The 23,461-nt window shown below is 46.9% G+C and overlaps 1 protein-coding gene across 1 annotated transcript in view; it reads right to left on the bottom strand.

Moving 5' to 3' along the window:
• The window catches only part of HELZ2 (helicase with zinc finger 2), an 82,685-nt gene that overhangs the window by 47,034 nt on the left and 12,190 nt on the right, over positions 1-23,461 (bottom strand). The window contains exons 3-7 of the mRNA XM_082271525.1: positions 22,395-22,578; positions 17,759-17,875; positions 15,902-16,434; positions 10,771-11,400; positions 1,244-2,021 (exon numbers count right to left, since the gene is read on the bottom strand). Coding sequence (XP_082127651.1) covers positions 1,244-2,021; positions 10,771-11,400; positions 15,902-16,434; positions 17,759-17,875; positions 22,395-22,578 — 2,242 coding nt within the window. The remainder of the gene's footprint in view (positions 1-1,243; positions 2,022-10,770; positions 11,401-15,901; positions 16,435-17,758; positions 17,876-22,394; positions 22,579-23,461) is intronic.

The raw sequence follows: 23,461 nt of genomic DNA, 5'->3' as shown, positions 1-23,461 counted from the left end.
AAAGCGAATTTCCCCATAAGAAATAATGGAAACTCAGATGATTCGTTTCTTAAGTCCTTCAGTTTATAGTCTATATACAAAGATTATAGCAATGTGATAGGTTGTGTAACCATAAAATGTCTATCCACAATATGCAGCCTTCCCAAGGGGATTAGAAGCAAAATCTAGCAGAGCTACATAATATAAGAGAGATGAGAGGCGCCTCTAAGTGTAGCAATATGGTTACATTTAAGGTTCAACATTTAGCAACTCACATGGTTGATGATTAAAATAGGCACACCTAAGTATGCAGGCATCCGGGGTAAAGCTGTCCACATAGACCATCTTCTAAACCACCGGCTCTCACCACTGTCAGTCTGCAATCGTGACCGGGAAGAATATCCTGCAGTAGAGTGATCTGAAAGTGAGGCTTTGAATCACTCATGGAGTGCAGCGGGGAATGGATGATGAAGATGGCTGTGCACAGGATGGTCTATGTGGACAGCTTTACCCCAGATGCCTGCATACTTAGATGTGCCTGTTTTAATCATCAACCATGTGAGTTGCTAAATGCACTTTAGAGGCTCCTCTCTTCTTTTTTTATACATGATGCTACTTGTATATCAAGACATCGCTTGTATATCAAGTCAAAATTGATTTAAAAAATTTGCTTGTCTTGCAAAGCGCTCTCAAACCAAGTTACTCTCAAACCAAGGTTTTACTGTATTTAATTTTAGCGCGGTTTAACATCACTTCTCGGTTTACAAATGGTGCCTGTTCAAAATAAAAATAAATGGGTAACATAAAAGTGGTATGCATAGGTTACAAATGTGATTTATGAGAAAAAATATCTAAGGAAATGTGAAGGTCTTTGAGTCCCCGTTCACACTGGGGCGACCTGTCAGGCGACCTGGTCGCCTGACAGGTCGCCGTAGGTCGCCTTCCATAGAGAAGCTGCGGACCCGTTCTAATAGGAGCGACACAAGTCGCTCCGACTTAGAAAAAGGGTTCAGGAGCTTCTTTGGGGCGACCCGGAGCGACCTGCATAGACTTCAATGTTATGAAGTCCGTGCCGGCCGCTCCAAAGGTCGCGGTGCGAGCAGCTCGCCGCGACCTATGAGGTCACCCCGGGAAGTAGCGTCGCCCCAGTGTGAACGGGGCCTCAGAGTTGTCAAATTGTGAGCACGGGAAAAAAGTACTCAAAAGATAATTAAACATTGGATACTTAATTATAGAGACTGGGAATATTTGGAAAATGCTTTACCTGAGAACCATGGGACACCACGCAAATTTTGCTCCGGTTCACTTTCCCCCAATTTTGTGGCCAATCTTGAAAGACATCTTTGACAGTCTCCACCACCTGCTGCGCTTCCAACACATTTATCCATGAATTGCCTTCAGCAGAACACTGACCATGCACATGGAACAGGGTCAGGGCCTGGCATCCTAGAGGAGGTTCCATCGGTTCGACCGCACAAGCCTCAATAACATCATCACGTCCAACGTAAAAACATCGGGACACAAAGGAGATAATGGCGGGTACAGAGCGGTAGTTCTGGTAGAAGACAATGCGGCTGTTCTTAGCTGCTGGGCAGTCTTTACTCTGATAATGGGTGAAAAGCCGAGTGAGTAGGGTGTGCTCTTCCATATTGGTCCGGTGGAAGAACCTTGGGGTCTCCTGCATGTGGTCACCAGCCACCACCACCCGTGTCTTGTGGTTCACTAATGCTAATGGTATGAGAGCTTCACTTTCCATCATTTGTGCTGCCTCATCCAGTAATATATGAGTGAAATGACCTCTGGGCACATCAAGGTCCCTGGCCATTACAGCTGTTGTTACAACAATTTGGTGCTTGTCCAGGAGACTCTTGGAGGGCTTAACAAAGCAAGACCGGTCCTCTTTGAGGGCACAGTACTGTAAAGTGATGGGTTTTGTCCTGTTGACAGGACTCCTGGTGTACTTCACTCGCAGTGGAGTAGCTTCTGGGTGACCAGATATCACATATGGATGAAAATGTTCTTCTATATAGAGATCAGCAGCACTAGGAGGAAGAAAAAAATGAATGCTGAGCTAAAAATGGATTTTTGTAAAATCTTACTGTAAAATCCTTTTCTCTTAGCTCATTGACAGACGTAGTCCTCGGTGATACAGCACCTTCGGGTTATGTTGCCTCCACAGGAGTAGGACTAGACAGGAAATGAAAAATGCTCTGGCCACACCCCAGGGGCAGTCCCCGAGGGTATATCCTCTCTCTCTCTGCCACAGCAAATCAGTTATGTCACAAAAGCAGTGCTTAGAGAATTTAACCCAACCCAACTCAAAAACAGAGGGGCGGGTACTACGTCTGTCAATGAGCTAAGAGAAAAGGATTTTACGGTAAGATTTTACAAAAATCCATTTTTCTCTATCGTTCATTGACAGACGTAGTCCTCGGTGATACAGCACCTTCGGGAAGTCCCAGAGCAGTATCACAAATGAGGGGTGGGAAAATGGAAATCAAATCCAAATCTAGAAGAGCCAACCGGTGCCTACCAGAAGTTTACAATGCTCATCCTTAATGATGAGACTCAACAAAAAAATTTTCAAACAGAAAAAAACCCTCGAGGAAGACCACTGGTCTCCTCAAATTGCGGCCTGCAAAACCTTGCGGCCAAATGAGGCATCCGCCGATGCCATCACATCAATTTTATAAAATTTTGTAAAGGTATGCACCGACGACCAGGTGGCCGCTTTACATACCTGGACCACTGACGCCTGATGGCGAAAGGCCCAGGAAGTACTGAGCGCTCGAGTGAAGTGCGCCCTAACAGGGAATGGAGGATTCCGACCCTTAATAGAATAAGCCTGTACCACCGTCTGACTGATCCATGTAGATATGGTCGCGGCAGACACAGGCAACCCCCTTCAAGGGCTATCCGTGATCACAAAAAGTGAGTCCGTCTTACGAAAACCACTTTAGGAAGGAAGGATGGATTCGGAAGAAGAACCACCTTATCCCTATGAACCACCAGATCTGGGGAACGACAGGATAATGCGGCCAGTTCTGACGCCCTGCGTACAGAAGTAATGGCCACCAAGAAGGCCACCTTCTGGGAATGTAAGCAAGGGAATCTCCCTAATATCTTCAAAGAGAAGTTTCTGAAGAACCGACCACACTAAATTAAGATACCAGGCAGTAAGGGTGCGCACACTGGCAGAGCCAGATGTCGCACCCCCTGGATGAAATTCCGCACCAAGGAATGATTAGCCAAGGGTTTCTTGAAAGAAGATTGCTAACGCCGAAAACCTGACCCTTGATCGTGCTCAAGGATAGTTTCTGCTCAACCCCTTGTTGCAGACAGACCAAAATTCGGGTCACCGAATAGGTCTGTGGGGGAAATCCAAAAGATTCACACCATGCAATATAAGACTTCCATGTGCTGGAAGTCGCTTTCCTTGCTTTAACTGGAGGTAGGAATAACTGAAGCTGACACTCCCTTGTCCTTCAGTACCTGGGTCTCAATGGCCAGGCCATTAAGCCAGCGACTGTAAAGCAAGATGGAAGATCGGTCCCTGAGACCGCAAATCCTCCCTGAGAGGAAGTCTCCAAGGAGCGTCCGCGACTAGCCTCGCCAAGTCGGCGTACCAGGCTCGACGAGGTCAATCCGGAATTTCCAGAATAACTGGAATTTCCTCCACCTCTATCCTGCGAAGAAGTTCCCGCAGCAACTTGAGAGGATGGAAGGCATGCCGTAGCTGATACTGCCCCCACGGGGCGATCAGCGTTTCTGCTGCGTCCGCTAGAGGATTGTGGCGCGAGCTACAAACCTCCACACCTTCCTGTTAGGCCAAGGTGCCAACAGATCCACATCCGGGATGTCCCAATGAAGGGACAGCTAGGGAAAAACCTCTGGATGAAGAGGCCATATGCGATTGGATCCGAATCGGGCTGCTCTAGAACTGCTCGATCCAGTAAATCAGACAAAATCTGATCGCTCTCAGTTCCGATACCCTTATTGGTAATCTGGATACTATCGGAAGAAATGACTTCCCCTGGTTGAGCATCGGAGACTTCCTGGTCCGCTCGCTCAACCGGATCCGATTGTCCAGGGAATCGGAATTCTGATTCCATTAAAAAAGAATCTCCTTCAGGAGAATTCGGGTATGAGACTGGGTATACGGTACTGCCTCTAAGAAGGCCACCATCAGTCCCAGCCAATTGACGGACAGCAACATCCGAATCGTTGACTGAACCTTCTGGAGTTTCCCAGCAAGGAGAAACTCTCTTGCCCAGGATGTATCCAACCTTAGGCCCAGATAGTTCATTCTCCTGGTGGGAACCAGGGATGATCTTTGGGAAAGCGAAAAAATGCTGATGTCCTGCGATGATGGGGATATAAAGATAGGCATCCTATATGTCTATGGACGCCAGGAAATCTCTTTGATGCAGGGAGGCCACCACTGTACGGATGGACTCTATTTCTTCCCAAGTCCAGATTTGGACGCACCTTGCCCTCTTTCCTGGGCATTGTGAATAGGTTCGAATAGAACCCCTGAACCCGTTCAATGTTAGAAGGGAAGAATCGCACCGGTGGAAGTGATCGAAACTCGATCCTGTGTCCTCCAGAAACCGGTGAAGACATCCCCCCCCCACCCTAGAGATGGGTAGGGGCGCATCAGGCTATATTCTTCAGGCTTGGCTGAGCCGGACTCTTTGTTTACCCGACCAGCGCCCTTTGAAACCCCTCTAAAGGGGCTTTGGAGGGTTTCGCCTTATCGCCCGCCCTCGCGGAACGAACAACTCTATATGAGCAGAAAAGGAAGGTCCTCGTTAGTTACGAGGTCTTTTTATCCTAACAGTCTGTGGCAAGACAGCAGGTGGTACCGTCTATCCCATAAAGAGGAATTCCTCAAACGGATAGCACCTAGCCATGCGTTTGGAAATAACAGGGGTTCGTTTCTAAACGACCCCATTTGGGTAAAGGAAAATCCTTCGCCCTTTTGGTAGGCTAACAAGTACCAAAAAAGGAATCTCAGTTTCAGCTACCTCTGCCGGTGTAACCTCAAGACTAAAGGTTTCCCGGACGGACACAACTAGTGCATCCACCACTCTTGTGCTATGGCGGAGGCAGAAACGTGCTCCTCACTGCTGAGGAGATATTACCTGAGACAACAGCCCCCTAAGAGGGACCTGCAACTGCATTGACCAGTTCCGAATCCGTATCTGAAGTATCTGATAAACAATAGGGGTAGGCGGGGGTCGCTTCTTGATCCCCGTCCCTGACAGGCCACCTCCACCCGGGATACCAAAGACTCCAAAACTGCCGATAATGCATTAAAAACAAGTGGGGTACTGGAGGGTCCTGCGGCCACCTTGAGGGGATCAGGTGGGGATACCTATGCGGCAGGGTCAATGATTATACAAGACACTTGCCAGCGACAAAAAATGACAAAGTAAAAAAAAAAAAAAACTTTTTTTTTTTTTTTTTTTTTTGTGTCCCCCAGTCGCAACAGCGCCCCTCAGTGTTACCTGCCTTTTTGGACCCCACAAAGAGAGAGAGACAGACCCCAAGGCTCATCCCTGATGCACAGAAGTTTTCATCAGCTTGCTCAGTGCTTGTCTTGTTACAGACAGGAAGTCTTTGGCCCTATTTCCTGGGTAAAAGAGGCGGCTCCGCCCCTTAACACGCCTGCCGGCTCCTCCCCCTGGCTCCATGAGGTGTTTGAGTCACCTCAAACATGGCCGCCCCCATGCTGGAGACACAAGGCTACACCAAAATGGCGGCCTCGTGCGATCTACATGTCTGCAGAAGGATCTCGGCCTCACAACCCTTCACCCTCATGGTGGTCAGCGTGGTCGGAGGTACCGGACCCTAGCGGGCCGTATGCGGTCCGTGGCCGTCGGGAGGCATCTGCTTAGCTGGAGGAATGATCTGGAATGCAGTATACATGTATAGACATCGCCCTGTGGCTACTGACAGGTAGGATACCTTATACTATCACAGTAAAGTTCTAGTACTGCCACTGACTACAATCATTTACACATTTTTACAATTAGATTGTCAGCTCCCAAACCAAGCCTCCTGGCTTCTTGTACACAAAAATCACACTCAATTAGGGGGATCTGTGACATGTTGTAGGATAGAGGGGAACCCATCCTTACCATTACAGAGAGGGGCCCGCGTTCACCACAAGACCCGTCAGGGGGAAAGGGGGAACATACTACTCACCATACCGGAACCAGGCGGGCGCCAACTCCTGACAGTACCCCTCTCCACCGAGGTAGGAGGGCTGTCGACCAATACGGGCGCCGTGACTCATGGTCTTTGGCGTTTCAGCGAGACGTTTAACTCGCAGGGTCAGTCCCCGTCCAGTGGGACTATGTCGCGGCCGACCCAGCGCGGAGCTATGGCCTGCACGCGCTCGTAGGCTGAACTGGGGTGACCACTGGATCTCAACATCCCGCCCGTCGCCCAGTTCAGCTTTCTTGCTTGAAGATCTCACAGGAACACTGGAGAAAAAAAGCTGTCTTAAAAAATTCTTTTCTAAGAAAAAAATCCTGCCAGGACCGAAGATCCCAGCAAGGTATCTAGGTCCTTACTCCTGACTAGACAGAAAAAAACTGATTTGCTGTGGCAGAGAGAGAGAGGATATACCCTCGGGGACTGCCCCTGGGGTGTGGCCAGAGCATTTTTCATTTCCTGTCTAGTCCTACTCCTGTGGAGGCAACATAACCCGAAGGTGCTGTATCACCGAGGACTACGTCTGTCAATGAGCGATAGAGAAAATAAGAGAAATGTATGCGGAACTAAAATATGAGGGAGGGACATTTTGTTTTATAGTAAGGGGAGAGAGGCGCCAGGCTGCCAATAGTGCAGCAAGATTTTATTCATATAAAATGTATAAAATGCACTTACAAGTTTCAGTGTGAAACAGGCATAGAATGAGCTTAATGTAAAGCTTTCAGTAGTCCCAACTGGAGCCGCTGGGATCATGGAGAGGCAGTAGATGCCGGTGATAAGATCCAGAGAAGCTGTCAGAGAGCCGCCGCAGGAACCTCAGAACTGTCAGATAGAGCTGTCAAAAGCCTGGGTGCTAGTAGCCAATCAGGAACTGTTTCAGAGGCAAAACCACGCCTCCTTCCTAAGTTTCTTCCTTCATCAGCTGATGAGGTTCCTGTGGCGGCTCTCTGACAGCTTCTCTGGCTCTTATCCCAGCATCTACTGCCTCTCTATGATCCCAGCTCCGGTTGGGACTATTAACACTACTGACGGCTTCACACCACGCTAATTCTATGCCTGTTTCACACTGAAACTTGTGAGAGCATTACAATTGTTTTGTTATTTCTGTTGGTTAACATTAGCCCCCCATACACTATGCACTTTTGATTGCACTGATTCAGATCTGATTTTTAGCAAGTGAAGTGCTGATTTCTTGTTCCCTTTTTTTTATTTTATTTTTTTAATAATTTAAAGTTGCATTTCTGTTTGTCAAAAAAACAATATTCATGTAACCAAACTTGGTTTTATTAATAAAGAGATTATATATACCCAACAGGTAAATCTGTGTCTCTAGTGCAAAAAACTAAATACCATAAATCATAATGTTATTAGAATTTTACTCCAGGAGTTTGGAATTTCCAGAGAAATGCTTAAATAATTCATTACAATTTAAAGTGATATTAATGTCTTGGTTTTTTTTTTCATTTAAAAATAAAAACATGTTATACTTACCTGCTCCGTGCAGCTGGTTTTGCACAGAAAAGTCCAGATCCACCTCTTCTCTGGTCCCTCTTTGCTGCTCCTGGCCCCTCCCTCCTGCCAAGTGCCCCCCAACAGCAAACAGCTTGCAATAGGGGCACCCGAGCCGCTGCTTTGTGTGCCCATTCAGACACGGAGCTACGGTTTGGCCCCAACCCCTCTCTATCTTCATTGGCTCACTGACTTTCACTGACAGCAGTGGGAGCAAATGGCATCCACTGCTATCTCAGCCGATGAGGAGGGGGAGTCCCAGATAGCCGAGGCTTCCGTGCAACATCGCTGGATTGAGATGGGGCTCAAGTAAAGTGATTGTAGTCTCATTTTTTTTTTTTTTTCTTAAACAAACATGTTATACTTACCTGCTCTGTGCAGTTGGTTTTGCACAGAGCAGGCCAGATCCTCCTCTTCTCGGGTCCTTTTCTGTGCTCCTCCCTTCTATTGAGTGCCCCCAGAGCAAGCAGCTTGCTATGGGGGCACCCAAGCCGAGTGGCCCAGTTCCTCCTCTTCTTGGGTCCCTTTTCTGTGCTCCTGGCTCCTCCCTTCTGTTGAGTGCCCCCACAGCAAGCAGCTTGCTATGGGGGCACCCAAGCCGAGAGGCCCAGTTCCTCCTCTTCTCGGGTCCCTTTTCTGTGCTCCTGGCTCCTCCCTTCTGTTGAGTGCCCCCGAGAGCAAGGAGCTTGCTATGGGGGCACCCTAGCCGAGTGACCCAGTTCCTCCTCTTCTCGGGTCCCTTTTCTGTGCTCCTGGCTCCTCCCTTCTGTTGAGTGCCCCCACAGCAAGCAGCTTGCTATGGGGCACCCAAGCCAAGTAACAGCTCCCTGTGTTCATTCAGACACGGAGCTGTGACCCGGCTCTGCCCTCCCTTTTTCCTGATTGGCTGACTGACTTTGATTGACAGCAGTAAGAGCCAATCGCGCCACGCTGCTGTCTCAGCCAATAAGGAGGGGAGTCACAGGCACCTGAGACACTCTTGCAACATCGCTGGATAAAGATGGGCTCAGGTAAGTATTAGGGTGACTGAGGGAAACTGAAGTGGGCTGCTGCATGCAGAAGGCTTTTTATCTTAATGCATAGAATTAGAACCACTTTAAACCAATTAGATTTTAGTCGACTAAAGTGATTTTAGTTGGCTAAAATGTATGGAGATTTTAGTCAACTAAAACTAAAACAATTGCAAATGAAAAATTTGATGTCAAATTAATACTATCTATTAGTCTGAATAAAAGAGATGCTCCATGAATGATCCATGTAAAGAAATGACACCGCACATTAACCACTTCTGGATCGGAAGATTTTCCCCCCTAATGACCAGGCCATATTTTGCAATTCGACACAGTGTTAATTTAACAGACAATTGCGCGGTTGTGCGACGCTGTACCCAAATAAAATTGATGCCCTTTTTTTCCCATAAATAGAGGTTTCTTTTGGTGGTATTTGATCACCTCTGCAAATTTTATTTTTTGCGCTATAAACAAAAAAATTTTTTTTTACATTTTAGGCCAATTTGTTTTCTGCTACATGTTCCTGGTAAAAAAAATCAAAATAAGCGTATTTTGATTGGTTTGCGCAAAAGTTATCGTGTCTACTAACTACGGTAAAGATTTATGTAATTTTTATTGTTTTGTATTTTTTACTAGCAATGGCGGCGATCTGTGAGTTTTAGCGGGACTGTGACATTGCGGCGGACAGATCGGACCCCTAACTGACATTTTTAACACTTTCGGGGGGACCAGTCACATTACTACAGTAATCAGTGCTAAAAATATGCACTGTTACTGTAATAATGACACTGGCAGGAAAGGGGTTAACACTGTGGGTGATCAAGGGGTTAAATGTGAGCCTAGGGGAGTGATTCTAACTGTGGGGGGGGGGGCGTGGCTTGTGAAATGATCACAGAGACCTGTGTTCATATATAGAAGGATCACAGGAGCTCTGTGATCATTCCAGGGAGAAGAACGGTCAGCTGTGATTACAACAGCTGACCATTCTTCTCTCTCAGTGGGGAGCGATCGTAGGTGTCAGGCGGCAATTGGAGCTGCCTGCCCCGTGCATCGGAGTCCCCGCTGCCGAGTGGGGGCGGGAGCGCGCCGGTGGCAGCGCGCGCTCGCCCCCTAGCTACAGGGGCATGACCGACGTAGGTCTACATCGGTTCGTTCACGCAGGAGGGCCGCACTGCGGCAGTAAAAAGGCGGCGGGCGGTCGGGAAGCGGTTAAGCAATAATGCTTGGACTGGATTTCTCATACTCTTCCTGCGGCTCATTGTACAATCGGAATTAATGTGATTGTAAAGCCTCCGAGTGCGAGTCAAGTTGCAGGTCCGTGTGTCCATTCAGCCCCCTCTCTCTAATGATTGGCTAACTGAATTTGTTTGACAGCCACTGAAGCCAATGGCACCGCTGCTGTGTCTCAGCCAATCAGGAGGGAGTGCCGAGGGACTCGTGGACATCGCTGGATAGAGATGGGGCTAGGTAAGTATTAGGAAGGCTGAGAGGGGCTGCAACACACATAAGGTTTTTTATCCTAATGCATAGAATGCATTAAGATAAAAAACCTTCTGCCTTTACAACTCTTTTAAATTGCTAGCATATAGTCTCTTCTGCAAAAAAAGCCCACCTGCCAGCATTTTTTAACCGGTTCAGGACCGCCCACCGCATATATACTGCGGCAGGCTGGCCCACCTGCACGAACCGATTTAGGGCTATGTCAGTCGCCCGCTGGCAGCTAGGGGGCGAGCGCGCACCACCAGCGACGCGCTCCCGCCCCCACTCAGCAGCTGGGACTCCGATGCACGGGACAGTGCTCTGGAAATCTAGTGTCAAGGGTGCGTCTTGTAAGGTAGCCCCTTGTCCAGATACCAGGCACCACTAGGTGTCACTAGGTGTCTAAACTTCTTAGCTCAGCTGGTTTCTCCTCCCCCAGTGACGGTGTCTCTTTAAATATTTATTTGTAAAACAACATTGTTTCAGTTTAAAATACATAAAACAACATTTTAAAAACTTTTAAAGCTAAAAATAGATTGTCTTTGATATACAGTTTGCTTAGAGTCAGTACCTGTTGTTGTGAGTGCAGATCAGCACCCTGGTTCCGGCTTGTTTGATAACTTGCAGTGCAGCTTTGGCCATGGTTGACGTTTTTCCAGTCCCGAAAGGGCCATAAATGACTAGTGGTGCCACAGGTTGTTTGCCTGTCACTGTTCCGGTTATGTAAGAGATTGCCATTTTTTGCCTATCGTTGCCCCAGGACATCTGCTCTTCAGAGGTCGGCACGCAACACCTGCTTAGGTCAGGCAGCAATAGGGCCACATCCCAAAGGCGGTCTATGGCTTCGTGATATATACAGAATGGCAGACGGTCAAGCTGGAATTGGATCTCCAGTTTGACAGAGGATTCCGGATGAAGAGACAGCTCACGGCAGCACCGTTCTGGGAATCGGAGCACAACACTGCCATCTAATTCACTGCTGAGCTCTACGTACACTTCATAGACTTTGTCTCCCTGCTGTGGATTGGAAGCCACCAAGGCAGAGGACACAGATCTCTGTAGTAAATATCCTTCCTCTGTGTCTTTCGTCAGGCCCTTAGGAAGTGGCACCTTTGCAAAAAGCTCCCCGCTAGGGCAGAACTTCGTCTCATTATGTAATTCTAGCATCCTGGTCAAGGTTACATCAGTCTTCAGGTTTAACCTAGAGAATGCAAAGATGGCGGTCAGAAGAAGGTATTCGAGTGGAATTCCATGCAAACAGTTCCCTATATTAGCATGCTGAAGGTTTTGTGATTATGCAGGATTTTACACTCTTGTCACAACCAAAAAAGATTAATCTGCAACTTTTTGGTTTAGTTTTACTGCTAAATGGATCTCCACCCTGGTAAGCTGGAGGTGAGGTGCAGAGCACTAATGAACTTAGGCAAGTTTGGACACAAGTCCAAACCCGCATGAGCTATCCTGCCAGGAAGCTGTAACTGTTATGTTATGATTAAGCGAATTTGACTTTGTGAAACGCGTTAACTATGCTCTGTCTCCTGTCTCTGATTATTTTGTCTATCATGGATTTTTGGATTCTTCAATACATTTTTGCAATTTTCAAGTCGGAGTGCAGTCCTCTACTTCCAAAGATTAAAGCTGTCACTGCGGACAGGCAATCAAAAGTGGCCGCGACATTCCCCAACCCAAAGCCATATGTATACACAGGGCTTTTTTTCAGCGGGAACGCGGGGGAACGCAGGTCCGGCACCTCCAATGGGTGCTGGAGGGTCTACTGAGGCTGGCTGCTGGGAGATCTATTGTTGCTGGAGGGGATCTATTTTTGCATGGCAATCTATTGTTGCTGGTGGAGGATCTTTTGATACTGAGGGCTAATTGTTGCTAGAATGGATCTACTGTTTAGGGAGGGGTCCACTGTTGCTGGCTACTAGAGAGTCTATTGATGTTGGCTGCTGGGAGATCTTCTGCTGCTGCTGGGGGTCTATTGCTGCTGGGGGGGTCTATTGCTGCTGGCTGAGGGGGATCTATTTTATTGCTTTTCTTGTTATCATACCCTAATCCTATACATTCCAATACAAAATTATACTTGGCTCTATATTCTCTAAAAGGGGCTGTACTGGAAGCTGGGTAGGGGGTGGAACCAAGGGTCAGTGCTCGGAGGTTGGAAGGGGTGGAACCAAGGGTCAGTGCTTGGAGGTTAGAAGGGGTGGAACCAAGGGTCAGTGCTCGGAGGTTGGAAGGGGTGGAACCAAGGGTCAGTGCTCAGAGGTTGGAAGGGGTGGAACCAAGGGTCAGTGCTCGGAGGTTGGAAGGGGTGGAACCAAGGGTCAGTGCTCGGAGGTTGGAAGGGGTGGAACCAAGGGTCAGTGCTCGGAGGTTGGAAGGGGTGGAACCAAGGGTCAGTGCTCGGAGGTTAGATGGGGTGGAACCAAGGGTCAGTGCTCGGAGGTTGGAAGGGGTGGAACCAAGGGTCAGTGCTCGGAGGTTGGAAGGGGTGGAACCAAGGGTCAGTGCTCGGAGGTTGGAAGGGGTGGAACCAAGGGTCAGTGCTTGGAGGTTAGAAGGGGTGGAACCAAGGGTCAGTGCTCGGAGGTTGGAAGGGGTGGAACCAAGGGTCAGTGCTCAGAGGTTGGAAGGGGTGGAACCAAGGGTCAGTGCTCGGAGGTTGGAAGGGGTGGAACCAAGGGTCAGTGCTCGGAGGTTGGAAGGGGTGGAACCAAGGGTCAGTGCTCGGAGGTTGGAAGGGGTGGAACCAAGGGTCAGTGCTCGGAGGTTAGATGGGGTGGAACCAAGGGTCAGTGCTCGGAGGTTGGAAGGGGTGGAACCAAGGGTCAGTGCTCGGAGGTTGGAAGGGGTGGAACCAAGGGTCAGTGCTCGGAGGTTGGAAGGGGTGGAACCAAGGGTCAGTGCTCGGAGGTTGGAAGGGGTGGAACCAAGGGTCAGTGCTCGGAGGTTGGAAGGGGTGGAACCAAGGGTTAGTGCTCAGAGGTGGGTAGAGGGCGGAGACACAAAGTAACTTTGAAGGGGGAGTTCCTGCGCCTATTCTTTGAGAAAAAAACGCCTTTGTATACATGCCCCTTGTATATGTGAGGCTGTGGGGCAAATAATGCCTTGGCCACTGGTGATAAGCTGTCCACAGTGACAGCTTCCTGACAGGACAGCTTATGTGGGTTTGCATGAACACGCCTGAGCTCATCCCTAGTGGAGTGGACACAGAGATCTGCCTATTTAGGGTGGCTGATGCGTGTAAATCACAAGATTGGCTGCACAGAATTAAATTGTTTGTACTTTTTTAAAGTCAGTGACATAGACAGTATTGAAGGCAAAGCATGCCTTCTTTGCAGACAGTTTTTTGATCCAGACCCTAACCCCAGATCTCCACAACATTGCATTGCTTGGTCAGGAACACACTCCCCAGCCTGCTGATTTGTTAATGAGGAAGCAGCAGCAGGAGCACACTCATGATTCAACACAGTGCTTACTCCACTCTTTCCTTAGATCAGCATGCTGTTCATCATCACGTGTACTGCAGTTGAGGCAAATTGGCTCCATGGTGTGAGTTGATCCTCACTCTTTGATTCTGAATGTCGCTGTGCAGAGGAATACAGAAATATATACTAACAGCATTTTTAATGAATACATAACTTCAAAAATTGGTGTTGACTGTTGATGATGCAGGCAACATATACCCGACCTCTTCTAGCCTGAATGATCCCTGCACAATTATCCACGTTTTTATAAAAAATAAGAATATTTACATGAGTATGCTGTGAAAGATGAATGGCAAGATGGAAACTAGAGCCATTCAGCAATAAGACTGGGACTTGTGAACCATGCAACGTTATCATATGGGCAAGTGTCAACTGGCATTGGGATTGTGTCCATGACCTCAGTTTGACATTATGGTACTGACCTCATAGAGAAATTAATAACAGGCGCATTTGGCCTCCTTCTTACATGCCTTTGACCTGCTTCAAGTTGGTTTTGCATTCCTATAGTCTTGCACGGGAATGAAAACCCACCTGATCCAAACAAAAGTCTGTCTACACAGGCTACAAACATAATCTGCTTGTGCAATCTTCTTTAGAAGGTTTACCAACATCCAGGGCTTTTTTGCAGCGGGAACGCGGGGGAACGCAGTTCCGGCACCTTCAGTACTGAATGGTACTATATTTAATGGCAAGGGGTGCTGGGGCGTGCTGGAGGGTCTATTGATACTGGCTGCAGGGGGATCTATTGTTACTGGAGGGGATATATTTATGAATGGTTGTTTATTGTTTCTTAAGAGGTCAATTGTTACTGGTTTGCTGGAGGGGGCTTATGACGCTGGGGAGTCAATTGTTGCTGGATATGACCTGATGTTGAGGAAGAGATCTATTGATGATGGTTGCTTTAAGATCTGTGGTTGCTGGGGAGGGTCTATTGCTGGTGGCTGCAAGGGATCTATTTTACTGCTTTTCTTGCTATCATTACCAAATTCCATACAAATTACTTAGCACCACAAAATGATACCTGGCTCTGTAATCTCTAAAGGGGGCAGCACTGAGAGGTAGGGGAGAAGGGGTGGTTGAATCAAGAAACGGTGTTCGGAGGTGGGTAGGGGCAGAGACAAGAATTGACCCAGAAAGGAGGAGTTCCTGCACCTATTCTCTGAGAAAAAAAGCCCTGCCAACATCTATGTAGTAAGAGGGCTTATGTGGTTGGATAATAACAGTATGGAATGGTTTACATAGGCATTCCCTGTTATGACAAGATTGTTAGTAAATCTAAGGAAGACTATACAGAGATTATACAATAACACTGGAACGTATTTGGCCAGCTTACGTTTTAGGTGTAGCCAGTGCTGTATTTTGGCCTAGGCCAACAAGGCCCAGGGCTAGGGCGGCACTTTGCAGGGGGGCAACAAAAAAGCCGCCCCCCCTCCACCTGAGACTCTATTGGCCACTGGTTGCTAGATCCGCCTCTCTCCCCCCCTCTCTCTCTCTCACCCCCTCTCACCCCTTCTCTCTCTCTCTCTTTCTCTCTCATCTCCCTCTCTCTCTCTCTCATCCCTCTCTCTCTCTCTCTCTCTCTCTCATCCCCCTTTCTTATCCCGCCTCTCTCTCGCTCTCTCTCATCCCACCTCTCTCACTCTCTCATCCCCCCTCTCTCTCATCCCAGCTCTCTCCCCCTCTCTCTCTCTCACCCCCCTCTCTCTTTCATCCCCCCTCTCTCTCTCATCCCCCTTTCTCTCTCATCCCCCTTTCTCTCTCACCCCCCCTCTCTCTCATCCCCCCTCTCTCTCTCTCACTCTCACCCCCCTCTCTCTTTCATCCCCCCTCTCTCTCTCACCCCCCGTCTCTCTAATCCCCCTTTCTCTCTCACTCCCCCTCTCTCTCATCCCCCCTCTCTCTCTCTCACCCCCTCTCTCTTTCATCCCCCCTCTCTCCATTCCTCCCTCCCTCCCTCACCCCCTCTCTCTCTCTCCCTCACCCACCCCCTCTCTCTCTCCCACCCCCCTCTCACCCCCCCTCTCGTGAGATCTCAGGGGTTCATGCTGGGACTTGTAGTCCTTCAATTTTGGAGGGAGTCACATCTGTTAGAAAAGGAGTGGGGCAAATTTACATAGGAGGGGTGGCGCCCAATTTTAGTCTTGCCTAGGGCAGCACAAAACCAAAATACACCACTGGGTGTAGCTATCCTTGTATGTCACCTAACTTTACCTGGCTATCATCTCTTCTCTAGCGGCCTCTTCTTGAAGAACTTTAATGTGCATCACATCCTGATAATTTTCTACGGTCAGCGCCTGTTGCTTTGCGGTTCTCCCACCATAACTTGGATTCATAGAGGGAGGTTTGTACATGTTCAAGAGTTTTTCTTCCTCATGCGTTCTCTCTTTGCATGGAAACCACAACTGCTTTCCTGGGATCCAGCGTTCAGAAGATGTCAATGGGCTGTTATCCTGTTCTGGAGTCCTTTCCAAATCACTCCAGATTTCTTCCTGACATCCCACCTGCACAAAGATCTTCTGTAGCAAGACGGGCCGGATTCCAAAATCCATAGTCAACCATTTCTCAAAGACCCCAAACACTGAACATTCAGCGTGCACTCCGATTTTATAATAATGTGTCCGGGAGCTCTTAACGTGGAAACAGTGGCCAGGGGCATAATGGCAGGAATCCGGCAAACCTTGTGCTGTTAATGAAAAGGCGGCTCCAGGATCCATCTTCAGCAAAGCCACATGTAAGAGGGGCATCTATAGCAAAAGTCAACAGTTAAGGCGCTAAAGATAGTCAAACCCTACATAACTAAAAAGAAGAAAAATACCATTGGAAAAGGCTAGGTCATATCGTTCAAAACCATTTAAATAAATTCAGCCTATCTGATAACTCTAGCTGATGACATCACTGAGAATGTAGATTATTCGTTAACTAAAAACGGGTGACATCACTTTAGACTGCAAACTGACTGACTGACTACACTAAAGGCAATACAGAATTTATTCACTGCACTGGGTTTTAACCACTTAAGCCCCGGAAGATTTTACCCCCTTGCTGACCAGGGCCTATTTTGCGATTCGGCACTGCGTGACTTTAACGGACAATTGCGCGGTCGTGCGACGGTGTACCCAAACAAATTTGATGCCCTTTTTTTTCCCACAAACAGAGCTTTCTTTTGGTGGTATTTGATCACCTGTGCGATTTTTTGATCATGCGCTATAAACAAAAAAAGAGCGTCAATTTTGCAAAAATAACAATATTTTTCACATTTTTTTATATGAAATTCCCCCCCCCCCCCCCCCCAAAATGTAAAAATCAAAATTTTTTAACATTTTAGGCCAATTTGTTTTATGCTACATATGTTTGGTAAAAAAAATTGCAAAAAGCGTATTTTGATTGGTTTGCGCAAAAGTTATTGCGTTTACTAACAAAGGGAAAGATTTTTGTCATTTTTGTTGTTTTTGGTTTTTTTTAACGAGTAATGGCGACGATCTGCGATTTTTTTTTTGCGGGACTGCGACATTGCAGCGGACAGATCGGACCCTTGACTGACATTTCTGACACTTTTGGGGTTACCAGTGACATTACTACAGTAATCAGTGCTATACATATGCACTGTTACTGTAAAAATGACACTGGCAGAGAAGGGGTTAACTTTTTTTGAGAGGGAGGGGTTAAGTGTGTGCCTAGGGGGCGTGCTTCTAACTGTGATTGGATGTGGCTACTGGTGTAAGAACAGAGATCAACAATCCTACATAGCAGAACCATGTGATCTCCATTCTTACACAGGGAAGAATGACAGGCGGCTTTGTTTACATTAGCCGCCTGCCTTTCTCCCGGTGTAACGGGCGATCACGTGTGCCCTGATGTCCGCCGGGCACACGTGTGGGGGGGGGGGGTCCGTGACCGAGCGGGAGCGCACCTCCGGCGGCGCGCGCTCGCTCCCTAGAGCCTCACAGGCTAGCGACGTAGCCCTACGTCGCTTTGCCTGTGAGGGGCTGACCGCCTCCGTAAATAGTCATGCGGCGGTCGGCAAGTGGTTAAAGAAATCTTTCATTTTGTTGCATTTGCATTCCTTACCTTGGAATGGACAGTAAAATTCCACACAGTTTTCACTGGCTTTTGTTTGGATTGAATTTTGAAAGGACTATCGCACGAGACTTTAATACCTTCAATGCCTTCACCTTCTTCAGAGAGCTGTGGGGAAAAATATATTTCTAAGTATTCTTAATACATAATAATGATCCGAGTTTTGATACATTTACTGCAACCAGATTGCGTGAGCTCTCACTAGAATTTCTAGGTAGTTCTGTGCTGTGTAGCTTTCCTTTCTTTCTGGGAAGCAACAATGGATGTCAATGGGAATACCCAACCTGCATCTACAGTACATGCTGTGAGCAAGCCTGCTGGAACGGTGCACTACCAAAACACCTGGATGAATAAACGGGAGCCCTGAGTAGACAGGTTGTCTTTCTTACAAGATATTGAGGAATTGGGTCTCATCTCTGAGTGTTCCTTGAAATCATAGAAAGTCATATGTCTTTGAAAAAACAACCAGCAATGAAGCATCTGTCTTTCATTGAGTGCTACCTATCAGGCAAGTTATATGTAGGGTCAGAAAAAGACAAAAAGAAAAGCGCTCTAAGTGCAGACAAATTTATTGTAAAATAAGAACAATAGCTGTAGCAACTCACAAGATGCCACGGTATTCAGGCTTTTTTGCATCAAATATGATATGAAGCTCCTCTAGGTGGAGTCTTTTTTTCCTATATAAACTCCCTGAATACTACGGCTCTCCAGCACCTGATGAAAAAGCGCACATGTCCGATCGGGACCCTGCGCATGCTCAGAAATGCGCGTCGTGCATGCCGATCATCCAGCTCCCTGGTGACGTGGCCGCATTCTTCTCTCCTTCATCTCCACACCGCAGTTGCCTCCCCGGACGCCGCTAAGAGATAGCCGGCTCTCTTCCTCCCATGTGGCAGACGGTGTTTCAGTGTATACTGCCTGTAGTGTGGATAGATGGCACCACCTAGAGGAGCTTCATATCATATTTGATGCAAAAAAGCCTGAATACCGTGGCATCTTGTGAGTTGCTACAGCTATTGTTCTTATTTTACAATAAATTTGTCTGCACTTAGAGCGCTTTTCTTTTTGTCTTTTTTCTGCTTCAGAGTCTTCCTCACTTCTGAGAAGAGCTGCTCAGTGCCATTGGACATCCAGATTTGGGACTTTTATTCATTATCTACTGGTATTTATTTTATATAGAAGTCCCTTTTTTTTTTTAGATTTCCCATTCCCCTTCCCCCTCCCCAGTCTGGTAGTTTTGCATTCCCCCTTCATATGCCAGTGGTTTTTTAGCGCTCTACATTTGTGTGTTTATATGTAGGGTCAGAGGTCACTTGAAATCCAATGGCCTCTAGCTTGTCAAGCTGCCTGAGCCTGCATGCTGTCAGCTAGCTTCTCAATATTAGTGCAATGTGTTTGGTTGGGCACTTGATAGGCAGCAAGACTTCTTTTCCTGGTTGGGAAAGTAAAGCCTAGTACACACGCAACGAATTTCCGCCGACCGATCTTCCGTCTTTTGTCCAGGGTTGTGTTTTGTTGGTTGAAATGTGCCTAGACTGCACACGAATTTTCTCGCCCGACAAAATTCTACTTCAGAAGTGATGTCATGTGTTGGTTTGCTTTCTTTGTGTTCTTTCTTCTCTGAGCATGCCCAGTCTTGCTCATAAGATTTTTCCCTGTCGAAATCTGTACTGACTGCACGAAAATTTTATAGCCTGCACACCAGAATTTTTTCGGCCGAAAAGTCGGAGTCGGTTGTCGGAAGCATCATACTAACAAGCCGAAAATCGACAGATCGGTCGTCGGACGAAAATTCCCGGCCGAATTTTGAGGTGTGTGTACGAGGCTTAAGACTCCTGAGTTGTTTTCAAGGCACAGAATGACACTCTGCTATGGGATGTGTAATTCAGCAAAGACCTGGAACAGCCTTCTGATTTGGAAGACCTTCTCCCAGACTCACAAGTACATCCCGACTTATATATGAGACCTTTGATATCTCTATCTGTGTCACCCTGCTTCAAAATCCCGGTGAGTATAAAGCAAATAGTGGATAACTTTACTTAGGAGGCCCCAGAGGCCTACGAGTCACTTGCAGCTCAACCAACATCTAACCATCCAGAGTTGGAACACACTTTAAAGGCAATGCTCTTATTTATAAGAAAGGAGCTGCAAAATGAACTGAGGTAAACATTACACAAGTGAAAACACAGATTGAGCAACCCGGGGAAAGAACTGGCTATATAGAAATATGCAAAAGTCCACAGAGAGCTACTAGATGGCTCTGAAATTAGTTTCAATCCAACTACTTGTGAAGGTAATGCAACAATGCACTGGAAGAATTCCAGTGAATAAAATATTTATCCTTCCCAAATATACTTTACCTCTTCTGAATGCCAATCACCATGTCTACAAAGTATCTACAAATATGAAAAGCTAACTAAACAATTAGATCTGAGGAAGCAAAAAACATCCTTTAACAAAGCCATATGTATAGGTTTTCCAAACCTATCATACTGGATTAGGCAAAATCCTGGTGGTCTCCAGAATGAAGTGAACTATGAAAACAAATTGAACAAACAACCACCACAAATGATCACAGAGTTTTACTAGGAGCTAGGCCACAAACTTGATCTTTGCTACTTGGATACAATACTAGTGACCATCAAAGTATGGAAATCACTACTTACCTGCCTTAGACAACTCCACGCTGATATTATTACAAACGGTCCTCCGAAAACAATGGAAGTATTACTCCATCACTTGGATCTAGAGCTGTGGTGGTCAACTTTCTTGATATAGGGAGGCCTGAAGTGCAACCTCTGACATCACCAAAGAGCCACGCATAACATTCAGTGAGTATTCATTATCAGAGACAGCAGAAACACGACAGGAAATACGTAGTCAAAGACTAAAGCCTCGTACACACGCACCGATTGTTGGCCGACCGATCGGCCGACTTTTGTCCAGTGTTGTTGTGTTGGTTGAAATGTGCTATAGACTGCACACAAATTTTTTCGGCCAACAACAACCAACTTCAGAAGTGATGTCATGTGTTGGTTTACTTTCCGTGTGTTTTTTCTTCTCTGAGCATGCCCAGTCTTGGTCATCTGATTTTTGTCGGCCGAAATCTATACTGACTGACGAACAATCGGCCGCTCTGTTGACGGCCAACAAAAATTTTATAGCATGCACACCAGATTTTGTTCGGCCGAAAAGTCGCAGTTGGTTGTCAGGAGCATCATACTAACAAGCCGACAATCGGCCGATTGGACGTTGGCCGAAAATTTACGGCCAACAATCGGTGCGTGTGTGCAGACATAAGATCGGAGTTGGTCAGACATTGGCCATCTCTTGTATTATGTCTTCAGAGACTGCAGACATAAGATCGGAGTTGGTCAGACATTGAAGACATAATACAAGAGATGGTCAGAGACTGCGGACATGCTTTAGGAGAATGTGAACATGGTATAGGAGCTGTTGGAGACTGGAGATGTGCTTCAGGAGACAGTATTAAGCCTCGTACACGCGTCGAAATTCAGGTGGGAATTTTCGTCCGACGACCGATCTGCCGATTTTCGGCTTGTTAGTATGATGCTTCTGACAACCGACTCCGACTTTTTTTGTCCTCCGTCAAAACACTGCCGATTTTTGTGCAGTCAGTACAGATTTCGACAGGGAAAAATCTGATGATCAAGACTGGGCATGCTCAGAGAAGAAAGAACACAAAGAAAGCAATCCAACACATGACATCACTTCTGAAGTAGAATTTTGTTGGCCGAGAAAATTCGTGTGCAGTCTAGGCACATTCCAACCAACAAAACACAACTTGGACAAAAGTCGGACGATCGGTCGGCCGATAATCGTTGCGTGTGTACGAGGCTTAAGGGCATGATACAAGAGATGGTCAGAGACTTTACATAAGATCGGAGTTGGTCAGACATTGAAGACATAATACAAGAGATGGTCAGAGACTGTGATCATGCTTTAGGAGATCTGATAGATCCAATAGATATGACCCCTGAAGTCTTCAAGACATACAATGAACTGTTATGTATGTAAAGTAGAACTAAAGGCAAAACTTTTTTTTTTCATTTTGGATAGAGCAAGGGAGGATTTTAGCCCCTGATGGTTCATTTTTTTGCCATCTGCGTCCCATTGGGGAGATTTGCCTTCACTTCCTGTCCCATAGCCAAAACAGAAAGTGAGAAGAAATCTTGGTAAATAAAGAGAATCTCTTGGGGTTCCCCAGGCCATTGTCTCTATTTGAAGATTTCCCCTCTATTACTTTTCTGGGGACAACCCAAAATGTGGAGTTTTCTATTACATTCACATTCAATGATAATGATAAACAGGATAAATAGAGAGGTTAAATCTTCCTAATGGGGGCACAGACAGCAATAAAAACTGACAGATGTTCTAATCCCTCTCCACTCTGCCCACAACCAAATAAATGGTTTTGACTCTAGTTATACTTTAAATTCACCATCATCTACTAAAAACTAAAAATTGAGCTTTGGGTGGACTGACCCTTTAATTGGTTAACAGAGGAAGCTTTGGCCACAAAGACAAGAGTGAATATAATGTTTAGCATCCCTTTGTAGTAGGATGATGAGATTATGGAAGACCATCCTCCTGATGTGTTACTTACCACCGGCATGTCAACACTGCTGTGCTGATATTCTTGTAGCAGTCGGACCCGGTAAGATAGCAGACCCTCTTCCTCCACCACCTGCCTGTTCCGTCTGTTTACTTTCACCCTTAGGATCCATTCCTCCAGTTCTTCCTGGCTGTGGGCATTCCCACAACCCTCTCCGTAGATGCACTGTGATGGGCTTTAAAAAAAAAGTGAGTCAGGACAAAAATTACTTATAAACTCAGATGCAATATATGCACATTAATAATATAAAAGAGAGGTTACTACAAAAAAACACACCAAAACCGAAACTGCAGGACATTTTTAATCAATTTTCTATTAATTCCAATGGAAGATGTGTTTTTGGTGCACTTTTGAAAAGCGCACAAAATGCGACGCACCCGCAGTACACTGGTGTGAAGAGTCCCATAGGATTTAAAGGGAAATATTTTTATTGCACTTTTTCTTATGCTTTAGCTAGGTAGAATTACAGCAAACATGCATCAGTGTGCACATAGGCGTGCGCAAGGGGTGTGCTGGGTGTGCCTGGGCACACCCTAATAACCCTGTGAGGTGCAGATTGCCCCTGCTGCCCAGGACCCCCCCATGTCTCCCACCTTCCCCTGCCTGCTTACCTACACTTCTCTCCCACCAGCTGCTGAGGAATATGTTTCAGAATGAGAAACAAGGGAACTGGACAACAAATATGTCATTTACTGGTCCCTTCCTTCTCTTAATGAACACAGTGAGTGATCGATACGGATCACTCACTGTGTTCATTCATAACTGAAACCATAGTAAAATGTGCTTACTATGCTTAACCGCTTGCCGACCACCGCAAGTACATATACTATGGCGGTCAGCCCCTCACAGGCAGAGTGACGTATCGGTACGTCACTAGCCAGTGAGGCTCTGGGGAGCGAGCGTGCGCCGCCGGCGGCACGCTCCCACGTGGTCACGCCCCCCCCTGCGCGCGTGTGACTGGCGGACCCGATGTCCGCCAGTCACTCAGCGATCGTCGGGGGAGAGGGAGAAAGGCAGGCAGGCTGTGTAAACAAGCCGCCTGTCATTCTCCCCTGTGT

The sequence above is a fragment of the Pelophylax lessonae genome (genome assembly GCF_965119305.1).
Source record: "Pelophylax lessonae genome assembly, chromosome: 11".
Classification (NCBI taxonomy): Eukaryota; Metazoa; Chordata; class Amphibia; order Anura; family Ranidae; genus Pelophylax; species Pelophylax lessonae.
This window is presented reverse-complemented; position numbering and strand designations above follow the sequence as displayed.